Source organism: Lepidochelys olivacea (genome assembly GCF_965140295.1).
Source record: "Lepidochelys olivacea isolate rLepOli2 genome assembly, chromosome: 4".
In the NCBI taxonomy this organism is placed as follows: domain Eukaryota; kingdom Metazoa; phylum Chordata; order Testudines; family Cheloniidae; genus Lepidochelys; species Lepidochelys olivacea.
In genome coordinates, this window is record NC_140414.1 from 144,308,225 (window position 1) to 144,334,296 (window position 26,072).

General features: G+C 54.5%; 1 protein-coding gene across 3 annotated transcripts in view; it reads left to right on the top strand.

Moving 5' to 3' along the window:
- The window catches only part of FBXO41 (F-box protein 41), a 51,358-nt gene that overhangs the window by 10,038 nt on the left and 15,248 nt on the right, over positions 1-26,072 (top strand). The window contains exons 3-13 of one of the 3 annotated variants that reach the window (XM_084626550.1): positions 790-869; positions 4,303-4,658; positions 7,123-7,364; positions 8,087-8,202; positions 9,586-9,738; positions 15,942-16,037; positions 17,604-17,722; positions 18,181-18,339; positions 19,636-19,751; positions 21,154-24,159; positions 25,200-25,337. In XM_084626550.1, the coding sequence (XP_084482676.1) occupies positions 790-869; positions 4,303-4,658; positions 7,123-7,364; positions 8,087-8,202; positions 9,586-9,738; positions 15,942-16,037; positions 17,604-17,722; positions 18,181-18,339; positions 19,636-19,751; positions 21,154-21,216 (1,500 nt within the window). In that variant the 3' untranslated portion in view covers positions 21,217-24,159; positions 25,200-25,337. The remainder of the gene's footprint in view (positions 1-789; positions 870-4,302; positions 4,659-7,122; positions 7,365-8,086; positions 8,203-9,585; positions 9,739-15,941; positions 16,038-17,603; positions 17,723-18,180; positions 18,340-19,635; positions 19,752-21,153; positions 24,160-25,199; positions 25,338-26,072) is intronic. The other 2 variants (XM_084626549.1, XM_084626551.1) reach the window with 2 other exon arrangements.

A 26,072-nucleotide genomic window follows, 5' to 3' on the forward strand; every position in this document is an offset into this window, starting at 1 on the left:
AGTAAGGGCTGCTTGCATCGCAAGCTAAGCAACACTGAGTGGGAGCAATGGTTGGATGGGAGACCGCCCTGGAAAACGTTCTGTTTCTGCGGGCGGGTGGTGGGGGTGGCTCCCGAGAGGCCACTGATTCAGTGCTGAGCCCCTGTCCCCACCGCTACTTGAGGAGCCTGGCGCAGTGGACTAGCTGGCCTCTTGAGGTCCCTTCCATCCCGCCGAATCTATGATTAAAGTTCCCCTAGTGCTCTTGCTAGAGCCGGGCTGTTCGCCCCAGGCTCCGCCCCCAATTTCCAACCTAGGGAACCATCTTCGACGTTGAGAAAAAAACACGTGTGGATTTTTATTTGGCCAATTTACTCGTCAGTCCCCCCTTTCTGGGTAATGCAAAATGCCGTGCATATTCCACCCCAGAAGTGGCCCCATTTCAAGGGCAAGTCACGCCCAGCCTGTCAAGTGCAAGGCGCTGTATAAATGGGAGGTTTTGCTGGTCTCATCCTGCATCTTTGGATGGGGGAGCAGACTCCAAGGTGTGTTGGGAGTTGTGCCTGGGCTGGAACCCACCCTGCTTGCCCACATGGCTCAGCTGGCCAAGGAGCTATTTTGCTGGAGATGCTGCACTGCACCCTGGTGATCTGCTGATGCTGGCATCATTACACCAGTGTCACCTCTCAGCGCATGGTATGTCCACACGCAGTCAGTCAGGGTATCCCCTGGGGGAGGCTTTTCCCGAGTTGAATGAGTTGGAAAGGCTTTCAGTGTCTGGTCTCCTTTTCTTCCTTCCTTTTGCCCCAGAGAGACAGGCACGCCGGCCCCGGGGCAGCTGCCCACAGCTCCTACGCGGAGTCCAATCAGAGATCGTCCTCGAGCACTGGGTAAGCAGTCTCCATACGCCTTGGCCTTGGCTTTCGCCCAGTATCCTTTTCCCATCTCTCTTGCAGCCATGGGGGAGCTTCTCCCAGCAGGAAACAGGCTGAGCCGGATCAGTGCCCACGACGCCCATGAATGTGCACCCACGTGGCATGGGCACCTTCTGGCTCACATCCTCTGCAGCAGATGGTGGGGCTGGCTGAGTGTGTTTTGCTGGTGGTCACTAGGGCTTGGAAGAAGCCTGTGGTTCCTTTCCAGGGGAATTCTCTGCCGGCGGCTGGCGAATGCCCACCCAGAAACTGTCTTCTGCGACAGCCTGAAATTCTGCTTCCCAGCTTCCTTGTATGTGCGGAGCCTTCCCGGGTTCACAGCCAGTCGGAGTAGCATGGAGGATGGCGGTTTTTCCCTTTTGATCTGCCCTTCCTTTTCTTTCAAGCTTGGACCTGGATGGCTGCAGGTCTGCCCAGTCCATTGGCGGGTGGGTGGGAATGTCACAGCTGGACATGTCTGTATAACTGATCTCAAGCTGTTTGCCATGCTGAGTTGTACAAATGCTTTGAAGTCGGAAATCTGAAGGAACCGGGATAGGTGGGTGGGTTGATTCTTCTTCTCTCGCCCTGTGATCTTGTGGGAGGCACCATGGTGTAAGACTGGGCTGTCAGAAATCTTTACTAGAACAGGACAGGGAGGTTTTGACATGCGGCCTCTTTTGATAGCGTGTTTCCAAGCAGTTAAGGTGCATTTGACCCAGACGTGAGGCTGAAGTTGCATCTGAATCAGGGTGGTGTCTCTGAAAGGTTTAATGTGATGGTGTAGCTGGAAGAGCAGACTTTTCTGCACACACCTCAGCTGGGTCTGGTCTCTGGGATCTGGGCTTTCAGTAGGTGACCCCAGGTACCAGCAGGAGAGGTGGTTCCCATTGTTTCAGGTGTCGGGAATGAGAGAGAGAACAGGACACTCAGTTCACTGGTTCTTGCTCTAGGACTGACCGTCTGGTCAGATCTTTTTAGACCCTGCCAACCTGCATCCAGGCAGGGCAGCAACAGGGGCTGCAGCCCAGATGCCCAGGCTTTCTAGAGGAAGCAGGGGAGCTAGGGGCCCCACAGAGCTGCCTGGTAGCCCCTCTCTGGGGGACATGGATCAGCACATCCCAGCACTTCCTTCCCTGGGCGCAGCCTCCTGGCAGGGCACATCCTGCAGAGTGCAGGGAGAGATACCATGCAGCTCTGGCACCCAGGCTGCAGCAGTCCCCTTCCCCACTACTGCCTTGCCCACAACCTCCCCTCCCAGCTCGCAGCCCCTTAACTCCTGTGTGGTCCTGTGCGCAGGCAGGTTTGCGGGGCTGCAGCCCCTGAGGAAGCTCCAGGACATGCAGAGCACCGGCCACAGGCACGTTTGCGGGTTGCAGGCAAGCGAGGTACATCCCAGCACTTCTTTTGCCGGCTGCAGCCTTGCAAACCTGCCTGCAGTTGGGGCCGTTCGTCCACACAGTGCCGCTCGAAAGCAGCACGCTGATATCCGAATCCCATTAACATTAAAGTCACTGGGAAATGTTGTTGTTAACCGGGAGTTGTCCGTATCCGGGAAGCTACTGGACATTCAAATAGCTGGCGTGCCTCTTTTTGCCATACGGAGGTAGATTCATCCCTAACGTAACTCCCTTGATTTAGTGGCGTCACCCCAGAGATGCGTTTGGCTCACTAGCTCTTTAAGTTTGGCCACTGTAAGCGTGGCGGCGTTGAGGGGAGTTTAGCCCTTTATCCCAGCCTCTGGGTTCCCCCCTCACATTCCCTGGAGCCGCACAGTATGGACTGGCCAGGTGCCCCCTTTCCCCTCATTGCCTGTTTTGCGAATGGCTCATTTCTGGGAAGTGCTGTCTAGACCCCACCGCCGCCCTCTCTGGGTCTGTCTGCACTGTGACTGCCGTTTGTGTCAAAGGAGCCCAGCTAGCTCGGCTCCTGGCAGCAGCCTTCCGCATGGGCAAGCCCCACCAGGAGCTACCCAGGGATCCAGGTGGCCCATACTGAAGCGCGGGCTGCCACGGCTTCCCTGCTCCAGGACCCCGGCTGGGGAGATGAAAGCTGGGCTGCACTCACACCCCGGGATCACAGTGTAGACAGGCCCTGTGAGGCAGGGGCAGGGGACTAGGGGAACCGAATGCAGCACAACCTCTGTTTCAATGAAGTCCCAGTTAAACCAGGTTCGTGCCTCCCAGGCTGGCCCCGAGCCTGACTTCTCTACAGCTAATCGGCTGGCCCCCTCGCCACCTGCTGCAAAGGGCCGGCTGCCTTGTAGGCCTGGGGGCTCCCCAGTGCCAGGTGGGGGAATGTCGGGCAGCTTTAGGCAAACTGTCCTAGAAACTCAGGGAAGTTGCTGGCTGGGAGCATCTGACGGGGACTGCTAGCCCTGCCTGCTCCAGATGAGCTATCCCCGAGCAATGTCTTCACCATCGAGATACAGAGGCCCCGCCATGTGCCTGAAATAAACAGGGGGCTCTTCTGTAAGCAGGGCTTTTGGGTTTGGGGTGTGTCAGGGTTCCTTCCCCACTCTGAACTCTGGGGTACAGATGTGGGGAGCTGCATGAAAGGCCCCCTAAGCTTATTTTTACCAGCTTAGGTTAAAAACTTTCCCAAGGCACAAACTTTGCCTTGTCCTTGAACAGTACGCTGCCACCACCAAGTGATATAGACAAAGAACAGGGAAAAGACCACTTGGAGTTCCTATTTCCCCAAAATATCCCCCCAAGCCCTTATGCCCCCTTTCCTGGGGAGGCTTGAGAATAAACAAGATGAGCACAAACCAGCCTTGGAATTTTACGACCCAAAAAACCCAGTCAGATTCTTAAAAATCAGAACTTTATTAGAAGAACAAAAAAAAGAAAAGAGAACAACTCTGTAAGATCAGAATGGAAGATAATCTTACAGGCAGTCAGATTCAAAACCTAGAGAATCCCTCTAGGCAAAACCTTAAGTTACAAAAAGACACAAAAACAGGAATACACATTTCCTCCAGCACAGCGAATTTACAAGTCAAAACAAAGAAAACCTAATGCATTTTCTAGCTAGATTACTTACTAACTTTACAGGAGTTGGAGGGCTTGCATCCTTGATCTGTTCCCGGCAAAGGTATCACACAGACAGACAAAAGGCTTTTTCCCTGCCTCCAGATTTGAAAGTATTTTGTCCTCTTAGTGGTCATTTTGGGTCAGGTGCCAGCGAGGTTACCTTAGCTTCTTAACGTTTTACAGGTGAAAGGGTTTTGCCTCTGGCCAGGAGGGATTTTATAGCACTGTATACAGAAAGGTGGTTCCCCTTCCCTTTATATTTATGACAGGGTGCGAGGCCACCCCACTGTCCCTGGAGCTCTGCTCTGGATCCAGTTCCCTGCTGCCTCCCAGGTAGGAAAGACCATCCGCCTCATGGCTGCGTATCCCCGCAGGGCCTCCAGCCGGGTGAAGGCCATCTCCCAGAGCTCAGGCTGCTATGAGAGCGACGGCGCCGAGCTGTACCAGCCGGAGGAGAATGCCGACGGGCACCCCTACCACAGCGGGCAGAGCCGGGGCGTGGACGGCGGCTTCGAGCGGCCCGTGGTGGCCCGCAGCTCGGGGCTCCGCAGGCAGGCCATCCAGAACTGGCACCGCCGGCCCTACCGTGACAGCACCGAGGGGGAGGAGGGGGACATCTCGGACGTGGGCTCCAGGACAACCGAGTCGGAGGCTGAGGTGTGGGAGCAAGACTGCCGCATCCCACCGGAGGCGAACCTGGCAAGGCCCCTGAACAGCTGCAAGCTGACGGGTGAGTCTCCATCCCGGTGGTGAGGGGAACCCCACTGCCCGGACATAGGGGCGACCCTGACCCACACTAGGCTGGGAAACCCTGGCAGTGGCAGTTCAGTAGGGGGCGCTCTTCCCGCTGAACCCTGCACTTCCAGCCTGGGGAAGGTTGGGGAGGTACCGGCATCTGGGGGAGATGGAAAACTGAGCTCCGAAGTAATGCACATTAAGCTACGCAATAGACTGTACCCGCTCTTGTAAGGGGCCTGGGCACCATTGTGGGCAGCTCAGTGAAAACCTCTCCTCAACATGCCACTGCAGCCAAAAATCACAACCAAGGCAATAGCATGAAGCAGGAGTGGGGTGGAGAATATCATGGAAAATATTTGAATGCCTTTCTCCAAATCAATGGGGCGGCCTCATCTGGAGACTGGGTGCAGGGCTGGGCACCCCATCTCACACCGGATATTGCAGAATTGGGGGTAGAGGGGGTCAGAGAAGGGTGATCAAGGGCCTGGAAAAATATGGGACTGTTACCTGAGAAAGGAGACGAATAGGAGAAGACAGGATAAAAGTCTATAATATGATCCCTGCCCTAGAGAAGGGAGATTGGGCTGCACGTGGTCTCTGGCTGAGGTCACCCCATTGATTGATAGAGAGTCGAGAATTTAGCAAGTTGCAAAGAGGGATATGGCTATTGGGAATGTCCAGACCTTGCATAACGAATGATAAAAACACTGGAAGAGATATTAGACCTCCTGCTTCAGGGCTTGAACCGATCTCTGGCTATTAGAGACCAGGACAAGACCTTTCTTGGGGCAAATTATCCCATACCTGCTGTGTGGGGTTCTTACGCCTTCCTCTGAAGCAGCTGGAGCTGGTGACTGTTGGAGATAGTGATCTAGATGGACCTTGGGCTGGATCCAGGCCAGCAGCGCCAATGTTCCTAACCCTTTGTGGTTGTGAAAGGTCCCGTGGTGCTTTCCATAAAAACAACGCAAATCCCCATAATTACATTCTGCCTCCTTCAGTTCCCCCTGCAGCTTCAGCAAGATACAATGCTCTTCTTCACATCTTCACAGGCCAGAACAGTCCGTCCCCATCATCTAGTCTGACCTCCTGCCTAACACTGGATGTCCCTGACTGTAGTGGCATGCTGCTAAGCAGCTGCTGTGTTCCGCCCCAGAGCTGGCTGCATGCCGGGGCTGAGTGAAGTGATCTAGAGAGCGTGGGCAGGATTCTCCCGGAGGAGAGAGGCTCTCTCGGTGAATGTGAGGTGTTAGCATTGTAAATCAGAGCCCTGGCTTTTTGAACACCATTCTGCCAGAGAGTTGAACTCGGTCACCCTGGCGATGGAGCATCTAAAACACAACAAGTCGGGGCATCAGGAATGTTTTTTCTTGCACCCCCAAAGTGTGTTGGGGACGATTGAGGGGGGTCCAGGCCATCAGAGCTAATGCTGAGCCACAAGGCCAGATTCAGAGCTCATGTAAACAGTTGTCACTCCCATCCCATTTAGGCCACTGGAGTTGCAATTGATTCCACCAGGTCTGGATTTGGCCCTTTATTCTGCTCCCTTGTGCCTATGAAATGGCCTGGCGTCTCCCGTTAGTGGGAGATGTGCTTGGTGCAGTACCCACACTAGCCAGGCCCGCTCTGCCAGGGAGGAGGAGGACGGGCCAGGGGCATCGTTAAAAGGAGAGGGAGCATTTCACGGCTGAACCCCAGCCCAGTTTGCTCGCGGCTTGAGTGAGATGAGTTGCAAGGGGAGGGGTCTGCTCTGCAAGAACCGCCTGCACATTTGCCCCCCACTGGCACGCTGGTTGGCTGCTGCAGCAACCCAGGGTGGGCCTGGCTGAGGTTGAGGCCCATTGGTGGGGCAGTGCAGGGACCAGCTGGCATACCCTGCTGCTTTCATGGGGGGACGGAGGTGGCCTCCTGGTTCCATTCCTTGGGCAGGAGAGGGCCAACAGGGATTCAGGACTCCTGGGTTCCTTTCCTGGGGGAGTGGGGACCTGACTGGGATTCAGGACTCCTGGTTCCATTTGTGGGGAGGTTGGAGGTTGCTGAGGTTCAGGACTCCTGGGTTCTATTCCTGGGAAGGGGGTGGGGCTGGGACTCAGGACTCCTTGATTCCATTCATGGTGGGGAGGGGACAGACTGGGATTCAGGACTCCTGGGTTCCGTCGTTCTCTTTGACCTTCGGCAAGTCACTGCACCGCTCTGTGCCTCAGTTTCCCCCTTGTTCAAATGGGAATAACAATACAGACCAAACTCCCGGGGCATCTGTTGTTGTTTATAAAATGTTCCAGGATCCCGGGAGGGAAGGTGCTAGAGGAGGGTGAAGGGTTATTATTTTGAATGCACGCTGAGGCACCAGGAGCTGCTAAAAGCGTGGGAAAACTTTACCCACAAATTCCACCCCCACCCCCAGCATTGTCCCCCCTCCCCGCCCAATGCCCCCGCTGATGGTGTGTGTCACACAGCCAGGTCCGAGGGGGGCGGCGGGAAGGCTGTCCGGCCCGAGAGAGGCAGCCCGTCCCGCTCCAACGAGGTGATCAGCCCGGAGATCCTCAAGATGCGAGCTGCTCTCTTCTGCATCTTCACCTACCTCGACACCAAGACCCTGCTGAAGGCTGCTGAGGTCTGCAAGGACTGGAAGTTCGTGGCGCGCCACCCTGCCGTGTGGACCCGGGTGCTGCTGGAGAACGCCAGGGTGTCGTCGAAGGTAAAGGGCCAGCCAGCTGTGGGGCTCCAGCCAGGCCCCACAGGGAACGCCCCGGGGCAGAGCCGGGCCTATGAAAACCTCAGAGAGGGCAGCAATGTGGGGTCCATTTCTTAGAAGCTGATGTAGCCCCGCCCTTTGTTTCCAAGCCCAGGTTTTCTGTTGAAATCGGGATGGACATTTTTTGATAAATGAAAACCAGGTTTTTTCAGTAGCTGAAACATTTTCTTTTACCAAAAAAAGCCTTGGGTTGGCGTGTGCGCCGGGCCTGTCTCCGAGGTCTGCGATGGCAGCTGCGTGTGTGCGCCTCTCCCTCTATGGGTACGTCCACGCTGCAAAGAAAAACCCACGGCACCGAGTCTCAGAGCCTGGGTCCACTGACCTTGGGCTGTGGGGTTCAAAACAGCAGTGTAGACGTTCCGGCTCAGGCTGAATCTCCCCCCTCGCCGGGTGTCAGAGCCCGGGCTCCAGCCCGACCGGGAATGTCTACGCTGATATTTTTAGCCTTGCAACCGGCACGCTGGGCTGCCCCACGGGTGACCTGGTGTTTGCTTGCAGCGTAGACATACCCTGGGCATGAGGGCACATGTGTGGTGCTCTGGGCCCACCATCCCCACCCTGGGGCAGGGGGAGAGGCCACCGCTGTCTCTCCTGGTTGCAGGCTCTCCTGTCCCGGCGCGTGTCTCCTTCTAACTGAGCGGGGGGGGTCTGGCTTCCCCCTGCAGTTCCTGGGCATGCTGTCACAATGGTGCACCCAGACGCACTCCCTCACGCTGCAGAACCTCAAGCCGCGGCTGAGAGGGAAGAAGGAGAGCAAGGAGGAGTACATGAAAAGCACCCGGTGAGCCCCCGCGAGACACTTCTCTTTCCACCTCCAAAGCCGATCCATCCGTTTCCATAAGGATCTCGTCTGCCAGCCCAGGGGCGGCACCGCTGACCTTTTAATAACCATGTCTCTGTTCTCTCTGTAGCTCTGGCTTTTCCATTTAACGCTCCACTGGGAGAACGTTAATAGCTTCCTGGCTACAAGGGCCCCTGCCCTGAAGAGTGCCCAGTTATCAGTGCTTTGGTTCCTGTCCCTTGGGATTGCTTAGTGCTGGTGGATCTCAGCCTCTTCCATACCAGAGCCCCCATTCCCATCCCAGTACCACCATGGGACCCCCGACTGGTACAGAACAGGCAGGGTGGCCCCGACCCGCGGTTGAGAACCCCTCCCTTAGTGCTTTGGCTATCACTATCAGAAACACAGTCCCTACTCTTCAAAAATACTAGGGTCCCCCCCGTTAATATTCCATCACCGGGCAGGACTGAAACTCCCGCTGGCAGGAGCTCGGGATGTTTGCTGTAATATTTGTCTGGACAAAGCAGGGCTTGAAGGGCACAGAGCTGGCCGGGGACGGGCTGGGATGGTGGAGGCAGGACTGAGGGACAGGTTTGATGAAGGTGTATTAAAGGCCAGTCTTAGATCTGTGTAGCGGAGGTCAATGAGACCTTGGCAGTGTTTGTCTCCAGCTGGGGTGAGGGTGTTAGTGTCCTGCTTCCAGGACGTCTTGGGACGGGAGAAGAGGAGCGGGAAAGGCGAGGATGGAGGAGAAACAGCCTGCAATGAGGCAGGGGAAGGAAGAAGGAGCAAATCGGTCACCCAAACTAATCCAGGGAGCTTGAGACCCTTCCTATGGGGTCTGGATCTGCCCTTGGTATTCCGCGAGTCTGGGTCAGGCAGACAGGGCAAGGGAGGGGGAGAGGGAGCACCCACGTACTGTTGCCTGGCCTGGGCCCCCTCCACCCGAACCAAACGTGACGAGCAAGGCTGAGGATGAGGAGGTGGCCTTCGTCACAGCATGGCTGCACTCACAGGTGGGAGCGAGCTATGTCGTCTAGGCCCGGCTCCTCAAAGGTACTTCGGCAGCTAATTTCCATTGAAATCCCTGGGAGTTCAGCACCAGAATACCTTTGAGGATCTGGACCCTCGTCCATGCCCCCGGCCAGGGCAGGGCTGCTCCCTGTGGCTTTTGCTCAGTCCCAGGTGAAACATCCCAAGGAAAGGGGCTACACCTTTCCTGCCAGCGGCTGCTCTCTGGCCTGGCCTTGGGCTTCCAGGTCTACGTTTCCCACGCTGGGCCTTGTCCCAGGACTCCGGGTCTAGCCCAGCTTTGAGAGCAGGGGTAGCAGTGAGCGCCGCTGAGCTCTCTCTCCCCCGTCCCCGCTGGTTCCATCTCCTCAGGGGCTGCCTCGAAGCCGGGCTGGAGTCCTTGCTGAAGGCCACGGGCGGTAACTTGCTCATCCTGCGGATTTCCCACTGCCCCAACATCCTGACGGACCGCTCCCTCTGGCTGGCCAGCTGCTACTGCCGGGCGCTTCAAGCCGTCACCTATCGGTACGTGCACGAGTCCTGGGCCCACTGGACCTCGCCGTGGGGCACGCGCTGGAGGGAGGCAGGCGGGCTGCCTGCCGCTCAGAGCGTGTGCATGGGAAGGGCCGTTGCTTGGGACTTGGGGGCTTAGTCCTCAGGCTCCTGCTTGGTGTCTGTCCTGCTGCTCTTATGCAGACGGGGGTGGAGGTAGCCAGGAGCTGGGAACAGCTGAGCCAGCCCACACCACGTGGAATCCAACCGGGACCCCTGAGGCCTCCAGAATCCCCAGAACAAGGGCCAGTCTGTGGGACCTTCTCCTGGGTGACTGAGTCGGACTGGGCCCCGGCCCTGATACACAGACCCAGCCCGAAACATCTGGGGATGCAAACTACCCTGCCCTGTGCTGGTCAATGGCAGGAGGCTCTAGTGCCCTGGATTAGCCGGCACTCGCCCCTATGCAGCCCCACCTCTCCAAGCCAGGCCATCTGTTAGTTGCCCTCCGAACCTTGTTCCTCTCTCAAGTGCCGGATGCTTCCTGGTGCAGCAGACAACGAGCCTCTGAAAAGACTCTCCCGGGGGGTTGTGAGCTGAGGGTTTGGTAGTATCGGAGATGTCTGGGCCCGGTCAGTCTGAGAGACAGGGATGGCATTCTAGGTCCTTCCTGCTGTGGGCAGGCTGTCTAGTGCCAGACCGACAGACTGAGGCTTCCTGGCCTCTTTATCCACAGTGTGCAGAGCCCCACCCATGCGTGCATTGTCCCTGACCCAGGGAGAGCCCTGGGAGGGTGGACACAGGGTCACCCAGGCCTGTTTGGTGTGTCGCTCTGTTCCCCCTCTAGGGGCACCTAGACCATTGAGAGATTAATGAGTCTGCTACAGCCTTAGCTAAGAGCCATGTGGCTTTGAGCTCATGGAGTAGAGGCTCAGACACTAAGCTTCAGAGGTCCCAGGTTTGATCCCGACGACGACGACCGGGGTCTGTTGTCATTACACTAGCCAGTCCCCCGGCCTCGGAGCTGACAGAGTACCTTGCAGAGCCTGCTGCGGCTGGGAGCGCTGGTGGTGTGGATGGGGATCAGTTGTTCTCCATGTCCACTGAAGGCAGGACAAGATGCAATGGGCTTAATCTGCAGCAAGGGAGATTTAGGTTGGCTATGAGGGGAAAACTTCCTGACTCTAAGGGGAGTTCAGCTCTGGAACAGGCTTCCGAGGGAGGTTGTGGACTCCCCATCACTGGAGACTTTTTAAGAACAAACCCCTGTCAGCGATATGGCCTAGGCTTACCTTGTCCTGCCGCAGCGCAAGGGGCTGGACTAGGTGACTTCTCAAGGTCCCTTCCAGCCCAACCTCTCTGTGGTCCTATAGCACGTGTTCACATAGACCCGTGCTTCCTGGGTGCAGTGTGTTCACTGGCAGTGTGCAGAGAGCGGACGGGGACAGAGGCGCTCCAAATCCTACCAACGGGCATGGTGAGGTTAGCGCCCACAGCTGCCTGGGGGGTCTGTGTAGCACCAGTATTTCTTACAGGGCCAGCCCCAGGGGAGCTAGAGGATGACGATGTAGGTTGTTGGCTTCCCTAGTGCCATACGGTTGCTTAGCGCTTAGCAGACAAATTGACAGAACAGCTGCAGGCTCCTGTCCTCTCGACGGGCACAAACCTCGCCAGGGAGGATCAGCCTGCAAAGGGCAGGGCAAGGCTCTAGCCGCAGGAGATGTCACTACCTGCCCGGCGGGCCAGTCTCAGGAAGGGGCGTTCTTACAGATGGGGAGGAGTCTGCTCTGATACGAGGGCATGGAGCCCACCCAGTGCCCTGCCCCGGCCACAGGATCTGGAGGAGGAGGTTGCATGGGGATGGGGCAGGGGAGGAAGGGTGGAGCGGCTTGTTGGGGGAGGAGGCCAAGGCAAGGCACAAGCTGCACTGAGCTGGCGGGAAATGGGGCAGCACACACAGGATGGATGAGCCGTCACCGCTGCCCCAGTCAGGATCCCAGGGAGAAGCCCCCAGTGCTCTCACCAGCCAGCCCCTCTGCTGCTCTCCCCTCCTGGCACGGCCGCATAAGGCCCAGCACAGCCCGTATTAATGCTGGTTCCTGGCTCTACCCGCCGAGGGCAAGGCTGGAGAAGTGACAAGCTACGAGCAGGAGCTTTCTGGGCAAGCTGGCAGAGGCCTTCCTCTTTGGCAGGGTCACCAGGGGAGCAGTCGGGAGCGAGGCTCTATTTACCTGCCGGGGCACTGCGGGATTGTCCCTGCGTTGGGGCCACCACGATAAACGACACTGAAGCAGGTTGGAGTCAGCCCAGGAGATTGCCTTTGAGAGGAGCTATTCACTGCTCTTCACAAGCAGGCTGCATTCTTTGCTTCCCACCCTGGCTGGGGGATGGGGCGTGTGGGGAGGATCAATTGGGGGTGAGTTAAGGATGCTTCTAAATTGACCCTACATGGCCCTGATGATCAGAAATCTGCGGCTCTTACTGAAATCAGGGACCATCCCTGGAAAACCAGGGCCTTTGGTGTTACCTTTTTCTTCCCCAGCATTAAAAGGAATTGGGCTCGGGGTCCAGTGGCCAGGGCTTGGGGTTGGCTTGTTCCGAAGAAACAAGGAATTAGTTTAAACACCTATTGAACCCACAGGAAAATAAGGGGAGAATTTTAAGACAGTCAAAGCATTCAACAGTTAATCTCCATTGTAATAAACTTGCTTCTTTCTATGTGTGGTACTTACATGGCCCCATTAATACAGTACCACAGCACGCCACAACCGTTAATGGATTTCTCTTCACAACACCCCTGCGGTGTTGGGTATTGACGTTCCACACAGGGAGTAAGTGATTTGCCCAAGGTTCATGCAGGAAGTCCGGGACAGAGGCAGGAGTTCTGAGCGCCAGGCTGACCTGCAGGCCTGTCCTTCCTTCCTCTCCCGGTACTTGGGCAGAATCTTTTAAAGAGAAAATTCCTCCTAATTTGACAATCGCTCGAAGGGCATCAGCTCCCCTGTTTGGGGGGCAAAGGAAGTTGGTTCTGAGCTGCAGCTCTCAGGCTCTGTTGCTGGCATCTGATGCTGTCTCCTCTTAAGTCAAATGTATGTGAAAACGGAAGAGAGGAAAAGGCAGCTTCTTTCTCTGGGTTGCAGTTCCATTGCTGGCAGGCTAAGATCAGCACAGAGCACACGGTCCTGGACTCTGGCTTTGGCATATGCCTGGCAGGTTCCTTTCCTTTGGTCTGCCCAGTCTGTAGGGTGCTTTCTTCACCAGGACCCGGCTGCTTAGGGGTAGCTTTTTGTCTGCCACGCTGGTCGCAGCAAATTATTGTGAGGTTAGATCTTCCCCGGCTGGCTTAGCTGGGTTCTGATGAGACAGAAGGCAAAGAGAGGACAAAAAGTAAGAGTAAGATGAGAAAGGAAATTGACACCGCGTGAAGCAGGAACCTTGGGTTCCCAGCTCAGGATGTAGCCATGGAGATGGTGATGTCATCTCGTTTCTTCCTCGTCTGGTCTAGGTGACGGCATCTCTCTGGATCAGGAAAGAGAAGACCCGCCTGTGGTGGAGATGGCCATGTGTGTTGTGTGGGGTAATCCCCCCTTACCATTCGCTATCTCACTGCCACCTGCAACCAGAGCCAAGAACACCTGGGTTTTCAGCCTCACCACCAAACCACGCTGCCCCTCGGTCACAACATACAAACTCCTGGGGCTCGGAGTGAAAGGCTGTGTAACCCATTACCAATCCCTGAGCTATCTAGTCTCCCCATTGCCCTCTAGTACCATTATAATCTCTGTGTATTAGGGTAGCACCTAGAGGGCCCCACTGAAATGGGGGCCCCATTGTGCTCGGCGCTGCACATACACGTAGCAAGCGGCGGCTCTCGCTCCAAAAAGCTTACAAGTATTTCCAGCATTAACATTCAGCTGTCGAGGGAGACATGTTACATCCAACCCGCTGGGATGGCAGCGCTGGCTGCATTTCCTCTGGATCCTCTTCCAGCACCGCTCCCATTGTGCAAAACGCGTTAGACCCTGATTCAGAGCCTGGGCCCACAAATGAATGAGAGTGGGATGCGAGATGACGGTCTGTCGCTTAATTTATCTGCTACTGCATCCTTCCTCACTTTTAATGGCACCAGCAGCCCCGAATATTCATGTGCACTCGAGGCGCTTGGCAGCGTGTTCACCTGTCACCATGACTCATATGTTTTAATTAAGGACGAGCCGAACTCGTAAGGGAATCTTAGCAGGCGGCTTTGTGGGAGACGTACGAGCGCTCAAGATAACACAATTGGCTTATTTTTAGGTTCGCTTGAAGTTTAGAACTGGGTCATTCAAAATTAGAAGGATGGACTCGATCCTCAGGGGTTTCCATTGCTCTGTGGGACTGGGTGGCACAGGGGGTTGGTAACACGATGGGAGGCTGCTGGTTTGAATTTGGTCTGGGTTAATGGTCCGGCTTCACTCTGGACAGTCCTTTTTCAGAGACGTTTATCCCCTGTCGGACGTAGTTTTGACCAGTATTGGACCGGAGGGCACCATTTTGAATAGCACACTGCTTCATCTGCTCCGGCATGACCTCACACACATGCTGCATAGGAGGTCACACTGGCGGGGGTCGGGTCATGCAGGCAGGGGCAGGTCCCCACTGTTCCCGCAAGTGCCAGAACGTCCAGTATTCCAGGAACGTGAGAGTGGTCACCCTAGAGTACGCTCTAGAGAGACCCAACCCATTAGGGCTAATTAACACCCTTGCTGGTAGGCTCAGAGAGCCAAGGATTGCATGGGGATTTGGGGACTCTGTATAATTTATTAATTCTATGTGAGATTATGAACTCTCTATGCATCTTTACCAAACTGCCAACTTCGTTTTGAATGTGGGAGCTAATTATCTTCTCTGTTGCCTTTTTACCTCCATATTGGGCTGAAATGCCAGTGGGCAGTGGTACAGGGCTGACAATGGAGAGTTGTCAGTGGTACTCTGAGCACACAGCAGTTATGCTAAAGAGGATGCCTGAGTTGAGAGACCATTTCAGGCAAGTTGATCGGCAGGCGGGGGGGGTTGGGCAGTGGAAACTCCCTACGCAGGACAAAGTGAAGGTGGCAAAAGCAGGCAATTGTAAAAGGAGTCGCAGGGGGAAGACTGTCTCAGAGAGAGACGCAGGCAGTTGGAAAGGAACTGATCTATTCAGGGTCTTCGTCTCTGGCCATTTTCACCAGCTCAAGCTGAGGGGAGTTTCTGAGCAGCCTGATGAGTCAGGGGAACTCTGCCTACCTGAATAGAGACAGTCCCCCATGGACTCCCAAGGGACAGGTGAGCTAGAGAGGGGGCGCTGAAGGCAGGACGTGTATTGTGTTCTCCGTGACCTGGATTCGCTCCATATTTCTCAAGCTTAAGTAAAGAGCAAGAGTGTTTTGGGGATCTTGTGCCTGCACATTGCATGGCACACACCCCTGGACTTTTGGCTGAGGGGGTGTTTAAGCTTGGGTGGGGGCGGGTCTGAGAAGTTAACACTGGTTCTAGGGGCTGGGCAAGGGGACAGAGAGGTCTAAACTCCCAGGAGCAGATGGTGGAGAGAGGATCTGGACACAGAGTGTACACCTAGGGACCCCAAGCCCGGGCCATTGACTGGACTCTGTTCAGATCCTGGAGGCTTAAAACACACATGATCCAGCAGCTGCAGTCTGGTGAGTGAGCAGCCACGAAGGGGCGCTTGGCTAGACCTGTGACAGTTAGTACGACTTGGAAGTACGACTCGGAGGGAGAGACAAACGGGAGTGAGATGCCCAACTCCTACTGGCTCCTGGCTCAATGCCTCGACATGGGCTCTCAGTCTCTGAAATACTCAAGCCAGGGCTAAATTCCTTTTCTTTCCTTCTGGTGGTATCACATGTGCACAGGCTAAATGTAAGGTGGAACTTACTTTGGTCACCCTGATGGTCCCCCCTCCCCTCCCCATCTTCTCCCATTAAAAGATAAGAACTTGGTTCCTGCAAATGGCCTGAAGAATAAGAGGTGATGGTTGTTGTTTTTTTCCAGAAAGAATATGGAGCATTAATAATAACCCTCTGCTGTTCTCCAGGCCTGGATTTCCAGACACAAACCCCTCCCTGATGCAAGGGCTACGGAGATTAGCCGACGCTACGTTAGGCAATTCCACCCTTTGGCGCTGTAGGATTTCAAAGAACCTCTTGGGCTGCGTCCCTGCTGGGGACGGTTAAAGCAGGCTCTCTGTATTGTTTCAGGAGTTGCACAGACCCTGTGGGGCATGAAGTCATCTGGGCACTGGGAGCAGGCTGCAGGGACATCATCTCTCTACAGGTGGCACCACTGCACCCTTGGTAAGAGGAGCCCCCGAATCACCCGCTCGGCAGTTCTCAAACGTTAGCAACCTGAGAACCCCCCATTTTGATTTAAAATTTTCCGTGGACCCCCAAGCTGGCTTCTAATTTTCCCCAGGAGTGCTCAACGCCCGCTCAACCCCAGGCCTCGCCCCCACTCCACCCCTTCCCCCAAGGCCCCACCCCCCACCTCTTCCCATCCCCACTCTACCCCTGGACTTGGAAGAAGTTGGGTTCCAGATCTAAATGTCCTCGCTGGGCCCTCTGGGCTGAACCAAAATCCCGGACCCGAACTCGGAGGATGTTGGGATGGGGAGTTCAGCCCCGTCTCTAGATATAAAAGCTAAAGCATCTTAGGAATCTGCAGCTGCATCTAACAGCGATGCAAATGTTGCAAAGGACCCTGATGCATCCGCGATGAAGGGCACGGCCAATCCTGAACATCAGACCGCTGCCAGAGCTCTTCGCCGCTTATGTAATAGCAGCCCCGATGGGCTCGTGTGTTTAGAGAAGGGTGTTGAGTCTCACTGTTTAATAGATGACTGTAATTTCTCTCACTTTTAAAGTCTGTGATCTTCTGGCATTAAGATTCTGGAGGTCTCCCCACTCTGCAGAGTACAGAAAAAAATCTTGAAGTGCTAATAGGTGCATGACTTAGATAACAGCACAGTTCAGGGGAGGTAGAAATTAGGTCAGGTTATTCACCTCCTCTCTTCCGTGCAGCTGAGAATCTTCCCTTTCTTTTGCCATAGTAGATGTTAGGCAATACCATTACGTACTCTAACTCTACCTGACTTATGGCACACCCAGTGGCAGATTAATGATTTTGCCACCCCTAGGCCCAGAAATAATTGTCCCCCCATCCTCCCCAGCTCACCTCTGCTCCGACTCTGCCTCCTCCCCTGAGTGCGCCGCCGGGTCCTGCTTCTTCCTGCTCCCTGACAGTCCTTGTGCACGAAACAGCTTCGCGAAGGACGCGGGAAAGGCGGGAAACACAGCACGCTCAGGAGAGGAGGCGGGGCTGGGGCGGGGATTTGGGGAACGGGACCAATAGGGGCAGGGAGGGGGCGGGGAAGGGGTGGAGTTGGGGCGGGGCTGGGGGCGGAGGGGACGAACCGGCACCAGGGGAAGCAGGCTCTGGCTGCTATTATAAATTTGCTGCCCCCGCAAATTTGCCACCCTAGGCCTAGGCCTTGTCAGCCTAGGCGTTAATACGCCACTGGGCACACCCAGATCAAGACATGTGGAAATGACTTCTTTCAGTGGCTGGGCAGGTGGACAAGACCTTTAGAAATGGGTCACTGAAGTACCCAGGTCCTCTGCTGGAAGGAACACCAGACCCTGTGAGCGTGTATTGCCTTCTAGTGTGACAAACACACACAGGGTATAAGACCTATTGCTACAGACTGTGACCAGTATTACTTCCTTAGCTTTAAAGGTAGCAGCCTGAATTTTGAAGCAGAAGGTCATGAGTTCTCTTCCCAGTGCCGGAGGACTGTGTTTCAGTGACATTACAGTAACTGGGATAATTTATCAATTCCTTATTTCCTCCCCTTTCCTCTGCAGCCAGCAGCCGACACGTTTCAGCAACCGCTGCCTTCAGATGATCGGCCGATGCTGGCCGCATTTAAGAGCTCTGGGTGTTGGTGGCGCGGGCTGTGGAATCCAGGGACTGGCTTCTTTAGGTAAATGCAAATCGACTCAGTCATGCTGCGAAGTGGAGGTAGAATGGGATATGGGCGCAGGACGTGTTCCGCTGGGTGCGGCCCTGTGCTGGGAATGCTGATATGTATGTCGGGAGATGTGCCCGTATTGGGGGAGTTCTCTGATATTCCCCTGGGCACCACAAAATTTCCACTCGCGGCATTTAGCTTGGGGGCGGGGCGAGTCTCAAACATGTGGACCGAGTCTTAAGAGAGAGTGTTACATAGGTCCCGCCTCCTCTCCACTCAAGTCCCGCCTCTGGTCCCCATGTGCCAACACACAGGCCCCGCCTCCCTTCCCATCAGATCCTTCGTGTTCCCAACCACAAAATGTGCAGGCAGCTTCAGGCCAGACCCCGCCCCAGGCTGCTTCTCCCCGCTGCGTGCTGCGACTCCCGGGAACGCTGACCCAGCTGACCCTGTGTTCTTCATCTCGCCAGCCCGGAATTGCATGCGGCTGCAGGTGCTGGAACTCGACCATGTGACGGAAATTAACCAGGAGGTGGCGGCGGAGGTGTGTCGGGAGGGCCTGAAGGGCCTGGAGATGCTGGTGCTGACCTCCACGCCTGTCACCCCCAAAGCCCTGCTGCACTTCAACAGTGAGTAGCGACTGCCGGCACCGGGGAGCCTTGTTTTAGCTCCCAGCCACAGCCCCCCTTGCAGGACTGTCATCGGAGCAGCTAACGGGCAAAACAACACAACACATCCTGTTTAAATAGTCACTGTGGACAGTCGCAGCCCCTTGCTGGTGTCCTAGGCTGCGGGCCAGATTCTGCTTCCGTTTACACCAGTAGAAATCTGAAGTCATTCTACTGATGTCCATGGAGTGACACCAGATTTACCCTGGTGTAACGGAGGTCACAATCTGGTCCTCTGCACATGCATGAGGACTGGAGATCTTCATTGCTCCAGATCCGCAGCAGTGTTAAGCAGGTGGGGTGTATCACTTCCAGCCTTGGCCAGCTCAGCAGGGTGGGGAGTATGGTTGAGGCGGTTTCGCCAGGCGTCCTGGGATGAAATTGTAGGTGAAATATCCAGAAACGCTTCCCAACGATGAAAGGCATAAAAGTCTGCTGGGGACATGGTGGGTGCACCATTTTTGGAGTCATTACAAACTAGAGTGGACAACAGGAGAAAACCTTCTAAGGGGCAGGATCAGGCCTGGGATAAATACCTAGGGGAACAGGACAGGTCAATAGAGGGCCTTTTCTGTCTCAAGTGTGGGGTTTTCAAACGCTCCTGAGGCAGGTAACACCGTGACCACCCCCTCATGGCCCGCAGTTGTTCAGCAGGTGCCCTGCCTCAGTTTACCCTCTCCAGAGCTTCTTACATAAACTCCACCCGTGCAGAATCTTTAAAACATTCCCCTCCTGGGTCTAATATCTTTATATATAATTCACAACAATACTCAGTGCTGGGGCTTCTCCCAGAAAGGGAGCCTCGTCTCCCCTCAACCCGTCCCCAGCCTTCCCACCTGGAGTGTTTTGCTCTGGGATTCTCTCGGGAGAGGATCCCAACCTTCCTGCTTCAACTTCCCTGCTTTTGCCAAGCCACTCCCAGCCTTCCCTGGACTTGAAAAGTCCCCAACTCTCCTGCGGCATCACCCTGCCACAGCTTCTTCCCATTCCTCTCTGGCTCTTTATAGAGCCAGCAGCCCCCTATCGGGCCCCATCCAGAGGCTATTAATGAGGCACAGATGGGCTGGGCCATTCCTTCTTAAAAGACTCGGTCCCCCTTGTGACAGAGCACGAGTACCACTGACTGTGAATAGGGCCGGTGCTCCAGAAGTCCCTGTGGCCATACTGACCATCACAGCCTGCTCCCTGGGATCCGTGTGGCACCCGGGCACTGTTCCCCACACGTCACACACCCTGGCTGTCTCTCTGTTGCCCCAGGTGTCTGCCGGAACCTTAAGTCCATTGTGGTGCAGGTGGGCATTGTGGACTACTTCAAGGAGCCGAACAGCCCCGAAGCCCGGAAGATGTTTGAGGAGATGGTGAACAAACTCCAGGTAAAGGGAGCCAGGCTGGTCCCTGGGTGGCTCTGAGCACAGATTCCTGTGCTCCGCCAAGTCAATAGACTGAGGACATTGACCAAGGCCTGAGGGCTGCTCCAATTCCCAAGGCCCCCGCCCAGCAGTGGAAAGCACAGAATGGCCCCAACTCGCTGGCCACAGCACACCAGGGCCTGGGCACACGGCCAGCAGAGAGCCTTTCTGACAGCTGTATGCCAGTTGGGCAGACTCCTGCACAGGGCGATACTCAGGAGGCATTTTCACCCCCTTTGCTCTGCCTTAGGAGCATAAGGGGAAGCGCTGTTTACTTCCAGAGTGATTTTAGCAGCAGTGATCTAAGGCCTTATTAGCAACACAGTTAAGAAATGTGTAATAGACGGGCCCCATTCTTTCCTCTGCATTTGTTTGTGCAAGGGAGCTGTGCTTGTGGATCTGAGCGTGCAGAACATAGAAGCGAGTCCCTGTGGGCCAGTTCTTGGGGGTGCACATGGCTTATTGCATGTATGGGGCAGGTAATGTTCTGCTGGGCTGGGCTTCTTCCCGGGCTTTGTGCTTGCCCCGAGATGAGATCCAACGCAAGGGCTGGTGAGGAGGGCAAACCAGGATTTCCTTCCACCTTTCAGCCCCCGGCTCTGGCTGATCTTTGGGAAGATGATTTGATTGCAGTGCAGGGCTTGAGGGTCACTCCTGTGCAGGCCACCAGTGCTTGGTAGGATCTTCCCCTGGTAGGATTTATTTGGATGTGCAGGTGTTTTGCCTTTCAGCTCTGGTACCGCAGGGGTCTAGTTCAGCTGTGTAAATCAAGGGGAATTATTCATACCCTGCCGTGAAAGAGGTGGGCTCCCGCACTGTGTTCTCGGGGGAGTTTTCTTTTTCTCTTTTTCTCTCTAGGTTCTTTTTTTCATTCTCTGTTTCTCCTTGGGGAATCTGAATATTTACATCCTAGTGCTAATGAGCTGCAGAGGCAAATACCAAAGAGTAACAATTCCAAATAGTCACACTGAACATTCCTCCGGGGAAGTCAACGGAGATCCTACAACTTGGGTCCAGTCCTTATCAGTGCCACCCAGGGCCTGGAGCCCAGTGCAATGGAAGAGGTTGGGGGAAGGATGAGGTTCCTTCATGCTGCAGAGGGAAAATTGGGTCTAAGTTAATTCTCTTTCCCTTGAAAATATATTTCTTACATAGTAAAGTCCATGGGGCCAAATTCTGAGCTGGTGTCAGCTGCATTGGTGTGAGTGGAGTTACCCCTGCTCTGAATTTCCCCTTCCTTTGTAGTGCTTTGAGAGCTACAGGTGAACAGCACCATACAATTAATTGGCTCTGCGTTAGTATTAGCCAAATGCATGCATACGCTCTGCTGTCCATGCATTTAACCCTCCCCGCCCTTCTCTTCCAGGCCCTGAGGAAAAGACCCGGCTTCTCAAAGATTTTACACATTAAGGTGGAAGGAGGCTGTTAGCCCTGCAGGGAACGACGACGTGTGTCCTCCTCCGTCCACCTGAGCAACAGAGACAGTGAAACCAAACCCACCGTCCGCCCTTTGTTTGAAACCCAGAGCCACAGAAGAGCCAGCCAACGCACACAACTCGTGCAGGCCTTGGTGACTGGAAGTGACCCGTTCTCTCGGTGGGGCAGGGTATGTAACATATCGCGGACGTGACGGTGCTACAAAGGTAGCTTCTCGACCTGCCAGAGAGGGCTCAGCTGCTCTCTTTCTGCCTGAGGAACTAGGCCGGACACCCTGTTGCCAAGGAGCTTTGTGTTGGGGACATTTCTTTCTTTGAGCCTCGCTTTCGTTTAGCGGGAGCTGGGGATCTGAGTGACGTGGCACGTGACCCAGCCAAGCACAGCTTCCCCCTCCTTGCCACCTGAGTGGATGAGTCTAAGACTGAGGTAGAGCCAGGCCCCGCGCCGGCCCTACGTTGAGGGTCGCGCCGTCGGGACCGGTAAACAGCGCTGGGGAAGTCGGAGCTCCCTGCACAGCCTTTCTTGATGTGTGGCTCGACTGAATCCCAACTCCCATCCGAGCTCCATTTTAGGGGGGCGGGGTAGTGCCGCCGGGCGACCCACGGCCCAGCATTACTGTACATTTTACACTCTTTTCTTTCAATTTACCCAACGTGGGTAAGTGCCTCCCTCAAGCCAGCGGCCACAACAGCACAGCCTCCGCAACCACAACGTACAAAGCTCCTCTTGCTCGTGACCCTTGGGGCGCCTTGGGAAGCTAGCCGGCGACATGGAGCGAACGCCTCCGCCAAGGACACCAGTCCAGCCTCGTCTCCTCTTCACCCCGTAAGGAAGCCAAATTCCCTTCCTGCAAAGGCAATAAACCGTCTCATCAGGGGAATCACGTGTCCTCACAAGCACTCACAAGCATTCCCTGGCTCATTCCCAGGGCGAGGCGTCCATCTTCCGCAAGGCAGCTCGTTCTGGGGTAAATTGCCCGCTGTTGGCACAGAGATGGGCTAGCGCCTAGGAGAAGAGTCAACGTTGCTGCTCGGAATACAGACAGACTTCTGCCATGGCACCTCTCTCCCCAACCAGCTTTAAGTAAGATCCATTGGCTGAAATTCCGATCTCCAAAGATCTACAGTTCTGTCGGCGACAAAGCCCCTGCCTTGATCAGCGATGGCAGCCCTTGATGTATTCATTACACATGGGCACTGTTTGTACCAAACCTGTTCTTTTTGCAAAAGTTGATCTTATTACCAGACAGGAGAACTCGCTCCCTCCAAAGGAAATGGCTTCTTGAGGGTCTATGTCTCTTTACTCTCCACTTCCAGAGAGAAGCAGCCAGCAGGTTTCCATGCCACAGGGTGATGCCTATAGGAGCAGTGCCATCACCGGGGTGATGCAACAGCCCCCCCCCAACTGCAATCAACGCTTGAGCCGTGATCGAGAAGCCTGCTTCCTTGCCCCACAGAGAGACGGTGTGCTAGCCAGTGGTGAAAGCACCATGCCGTGCCCACAGTGCTCTTCCCCTGTCCTGCCTTCCAGAGGCAGAGAAACTAGCTGACCGGGATGGTGGAGGTGACGCTCATCGTCCACTCTGGGCTGCTGGTATCAAGAAGCCATCAGCCACCCGGTGTGGGACTTGGCCGAAGTTGGGTCTCTCTCAGGATGACGGGGGGGCAGTGGCGGTTCCAAACACCTTCCTCCTCCATCCGCCCTTTGTCAAGCGACCAATAGGCATGGCACCTTCTCTGGTTCCCCTTCGTAGGAATGAAGAGATGGTCGGAGGCCTTCTGAGCCAGCAGGACAAGCTGGCCCTCTTGCAGTGGGTGGGATCCAGGACAGCCTCCTACACGCTGATGTGCCATGAGAGCGCCAATCTCAGAAGTTCCCAAATCTGAAGAAAATTGTGTGGGGAGGGAGGAATCTAGCAGTTAATCCAAGACCAATCCAAACCACCTCGCCCCTGGTAACTCCAACACAAATCCCCTGCACTTCAGGGGCAGGCTTTCGAAATCCAAAACCACATCCGGCTCTGAATTTTGCAAACAGGCTCTCCCTTCGTAACGGGCTGAACCGAACTCCCCAGTCGAAGCGCCCATTAACTAAGGGTGTTTGAAATCCAGATCCAGCCGTTAGGGGGCTCGAGCCCACTGCTGGATTTAATTTGTCTCCTCTGAAAGCAGGGTGGGTTAGTTAGGGTTTGCTTTTGTAACACACAACTCTAGATCAGGGACACCCAAACTTCGCAAGCTGATGGTAGCTTTCCAGGAGTAGGGGAGCTGCGCTTAATGTGCATAAAATGGAGCCACAGAGGCAACAAGAGGAGATTACCAGTCCCAGCATGCAGTGTGCCATCCTGCCTCTTAGCGGCATCCAGTTGGAACCTTTGCATGCTGGGATTTGTAGTCACCTTGGACCTCTTGAAAAATAACAATTGGCCATATTGTTGAAGCCTATAGTTCTGTCACTGCCCTCTCTGCATGGGAAGGAATATGGGGAAATGAGCGAGGACTTTTAAGCAAATCCACAGGCAGAGGGGGGGAAAGGATGCCACAACCAGCAAAAAGAGAGAAGCTACAATACAGGGGAAAGGAGAACAACACAGCCTCCGAAAAGCCACATTTTGCTACCTTTTAACACAAGTCAGACTAGTGGCTACAAGTCCTGTAAACTGAGATGTCACCTTCTGACATTGTGCAGAGACTAGGGAATGACCTTAAAAGAAGCAAAGTAAGTATTTATTTCTGTAAACAAAACAAAGAAGACTTGAAAGAAAAATTATATACTCAGCATGTTTATACACTATGCTTAAAGACTATCCTGTCTGAGAGTCACGTCTGAAGACTGAAGATTCCTGCTGCTAGCTCAATTTTTCTGTCTCCAATACTATTCAAGCTGTTTCCAACAGCACATGGGAAGCCTGCCCATCTGACATCGGGAGAGTTAGGTATGTTCTGTGGCAAATTTCTTTCCTGGTTTGGATGGAGTGGGGGGAGGAGGGGAGCCGAAAATTCTTTGAAAATGTTATTTACTGGTTTTGAAAAGTCAGGCTTTTTTTTATCGTATTTTCTGCTTGTGGATCCCGGTGCAGTGGCGTGTGGTTCGTCTGTGTGTGACACACATCCCTTCCGCCCCTCACTTGGCTTTTGTGAATCATGGCCGTGCATTGTAGTTTGAATTTGTTACTTCGCTGTGCCATCTTCCCCCACCTAGAAAACGAACGGGTCATGGGCTCAAGTCCTTCTTCGGACTTGTGCCTTCGTGTTCTGTGGAAATCCTTTAATCAAAACCTACATGTGCACACGCACGCACCCCCAAACGAACCAGTCTTTTGGGCATGGAAAATGAAATGTAAGCCACACCGTTTATATAACTTCTGATCAGTTACAGTAATGTCTGCAGTGCTTTGAAGTCGAAAAGCACTCTAGCCAGTTATCTAAGGATCATTACTGATCATCTGCTGAGTTGCATGGGACAAATACTTCAAAGAGAGGCCACTTTTTCTTACGGCTTGTGTAGTTAGCCTGAGGGACTCACTGCTGCAGAGGCAGAGAAAGAGTCAGAGAATGGGACACGGCAGGACATGATTCGGCCTTTCCATTGTTAGACAGGGGCCTAGTTTGGAACCCCGAAGCTGAGTGCCCCAAACCTGCAAAGAGATCCCATTGCAGTTTTATGTGACCTGCTGAACTGAATTTGCAAGGGCAGGGAAAACAAGAGAATTTCCCATCAGCACTGACAAGTTGTTCCTTGGCTCTGAACATTTAGGCCAAAAATCGGATACCTAAGGTCTAGGCTACTAAATCCAGAGTTAGACCCTGATCTCACAAAGACTTATACACAAACTTAGTTTTACTCACGGCTTTAGGCAGCTGCGTCAGTGGCCTGATTCTCAGAGGGGCAAAGCAACTCCAGGTTTAACCGTAGTCACTTCCTCGCCTGGGAAGGCATTTTTCTTCATCTCTCTCTTTTTCCCATGGTTTACAGGATCATTTGCTAAACACATCATGGCATGCCCTTCACCAGGCACTCTGCAGCGCTGAGCGCTTTGGATGGCTCCACCCTGGGGATCTTCACAAACAAATGGCTACGCTGGGAAATAAGCTGACTCCCCCGCTGGGGTCTGTAAGAAATCCACTTCCCCCCTGCCCTAGGGTGGTATTGCACAAGCGGGCAGGGGTGTTTGGGGGAGGCCAAGGGCTGGGAAGTCCCCGCCTCCTCGGACGTGTTAAGTGTAGGTTTAATCAATGTCAGAAGCAGGGTATTGGGCTAAACAGAGCAGCGTTGTGGGCTGACATGGCAATCCGTGTGTTTAAGGGCATGCTAACTACATAGGGTGTAGAGAAGTCCTGGGATGTGCCTGGTCTTCACTGGCAGGGTTGGTAAAGTCAATGGTCACATTCACTGATTAGCTTCAGAGTAACAGCCGTGTTAGTCTGTATTCGCAAAAAGAAAAGGAGGACTTGTGGCACCTTAGAGACTAACCAATTTATTTGAGCATGAGCTTTCGTGAGCATCCGATGAAGTGAGCTGTAGCTCACAAAAGCTTATGCTCAAATAAATTGGTTAGTCTCTAAGGTGCCACAAGTACTCCTTTTCTATTCACTGATTAGTTTTTCCCCATTTCAAATACCCTGTTGCTCGCCCCTCTGCTGACTCAATGGCGAGACAGTCAAGGGGCTCCTCGCCTGTCCCGTTCCTTGGCAATTGTGCCTCCTGGCACTAAGCAGGTGTAATGACACGTCCATGCGGCAGCTACCATGCCCCTGCCGTGCAGAAGTGATTTGCAGACTCCTGCACGCTGAGACAGTGATGGGTAATGTGGAACTGTTCTGTGTACGGTGCGATTATCAGCCACTA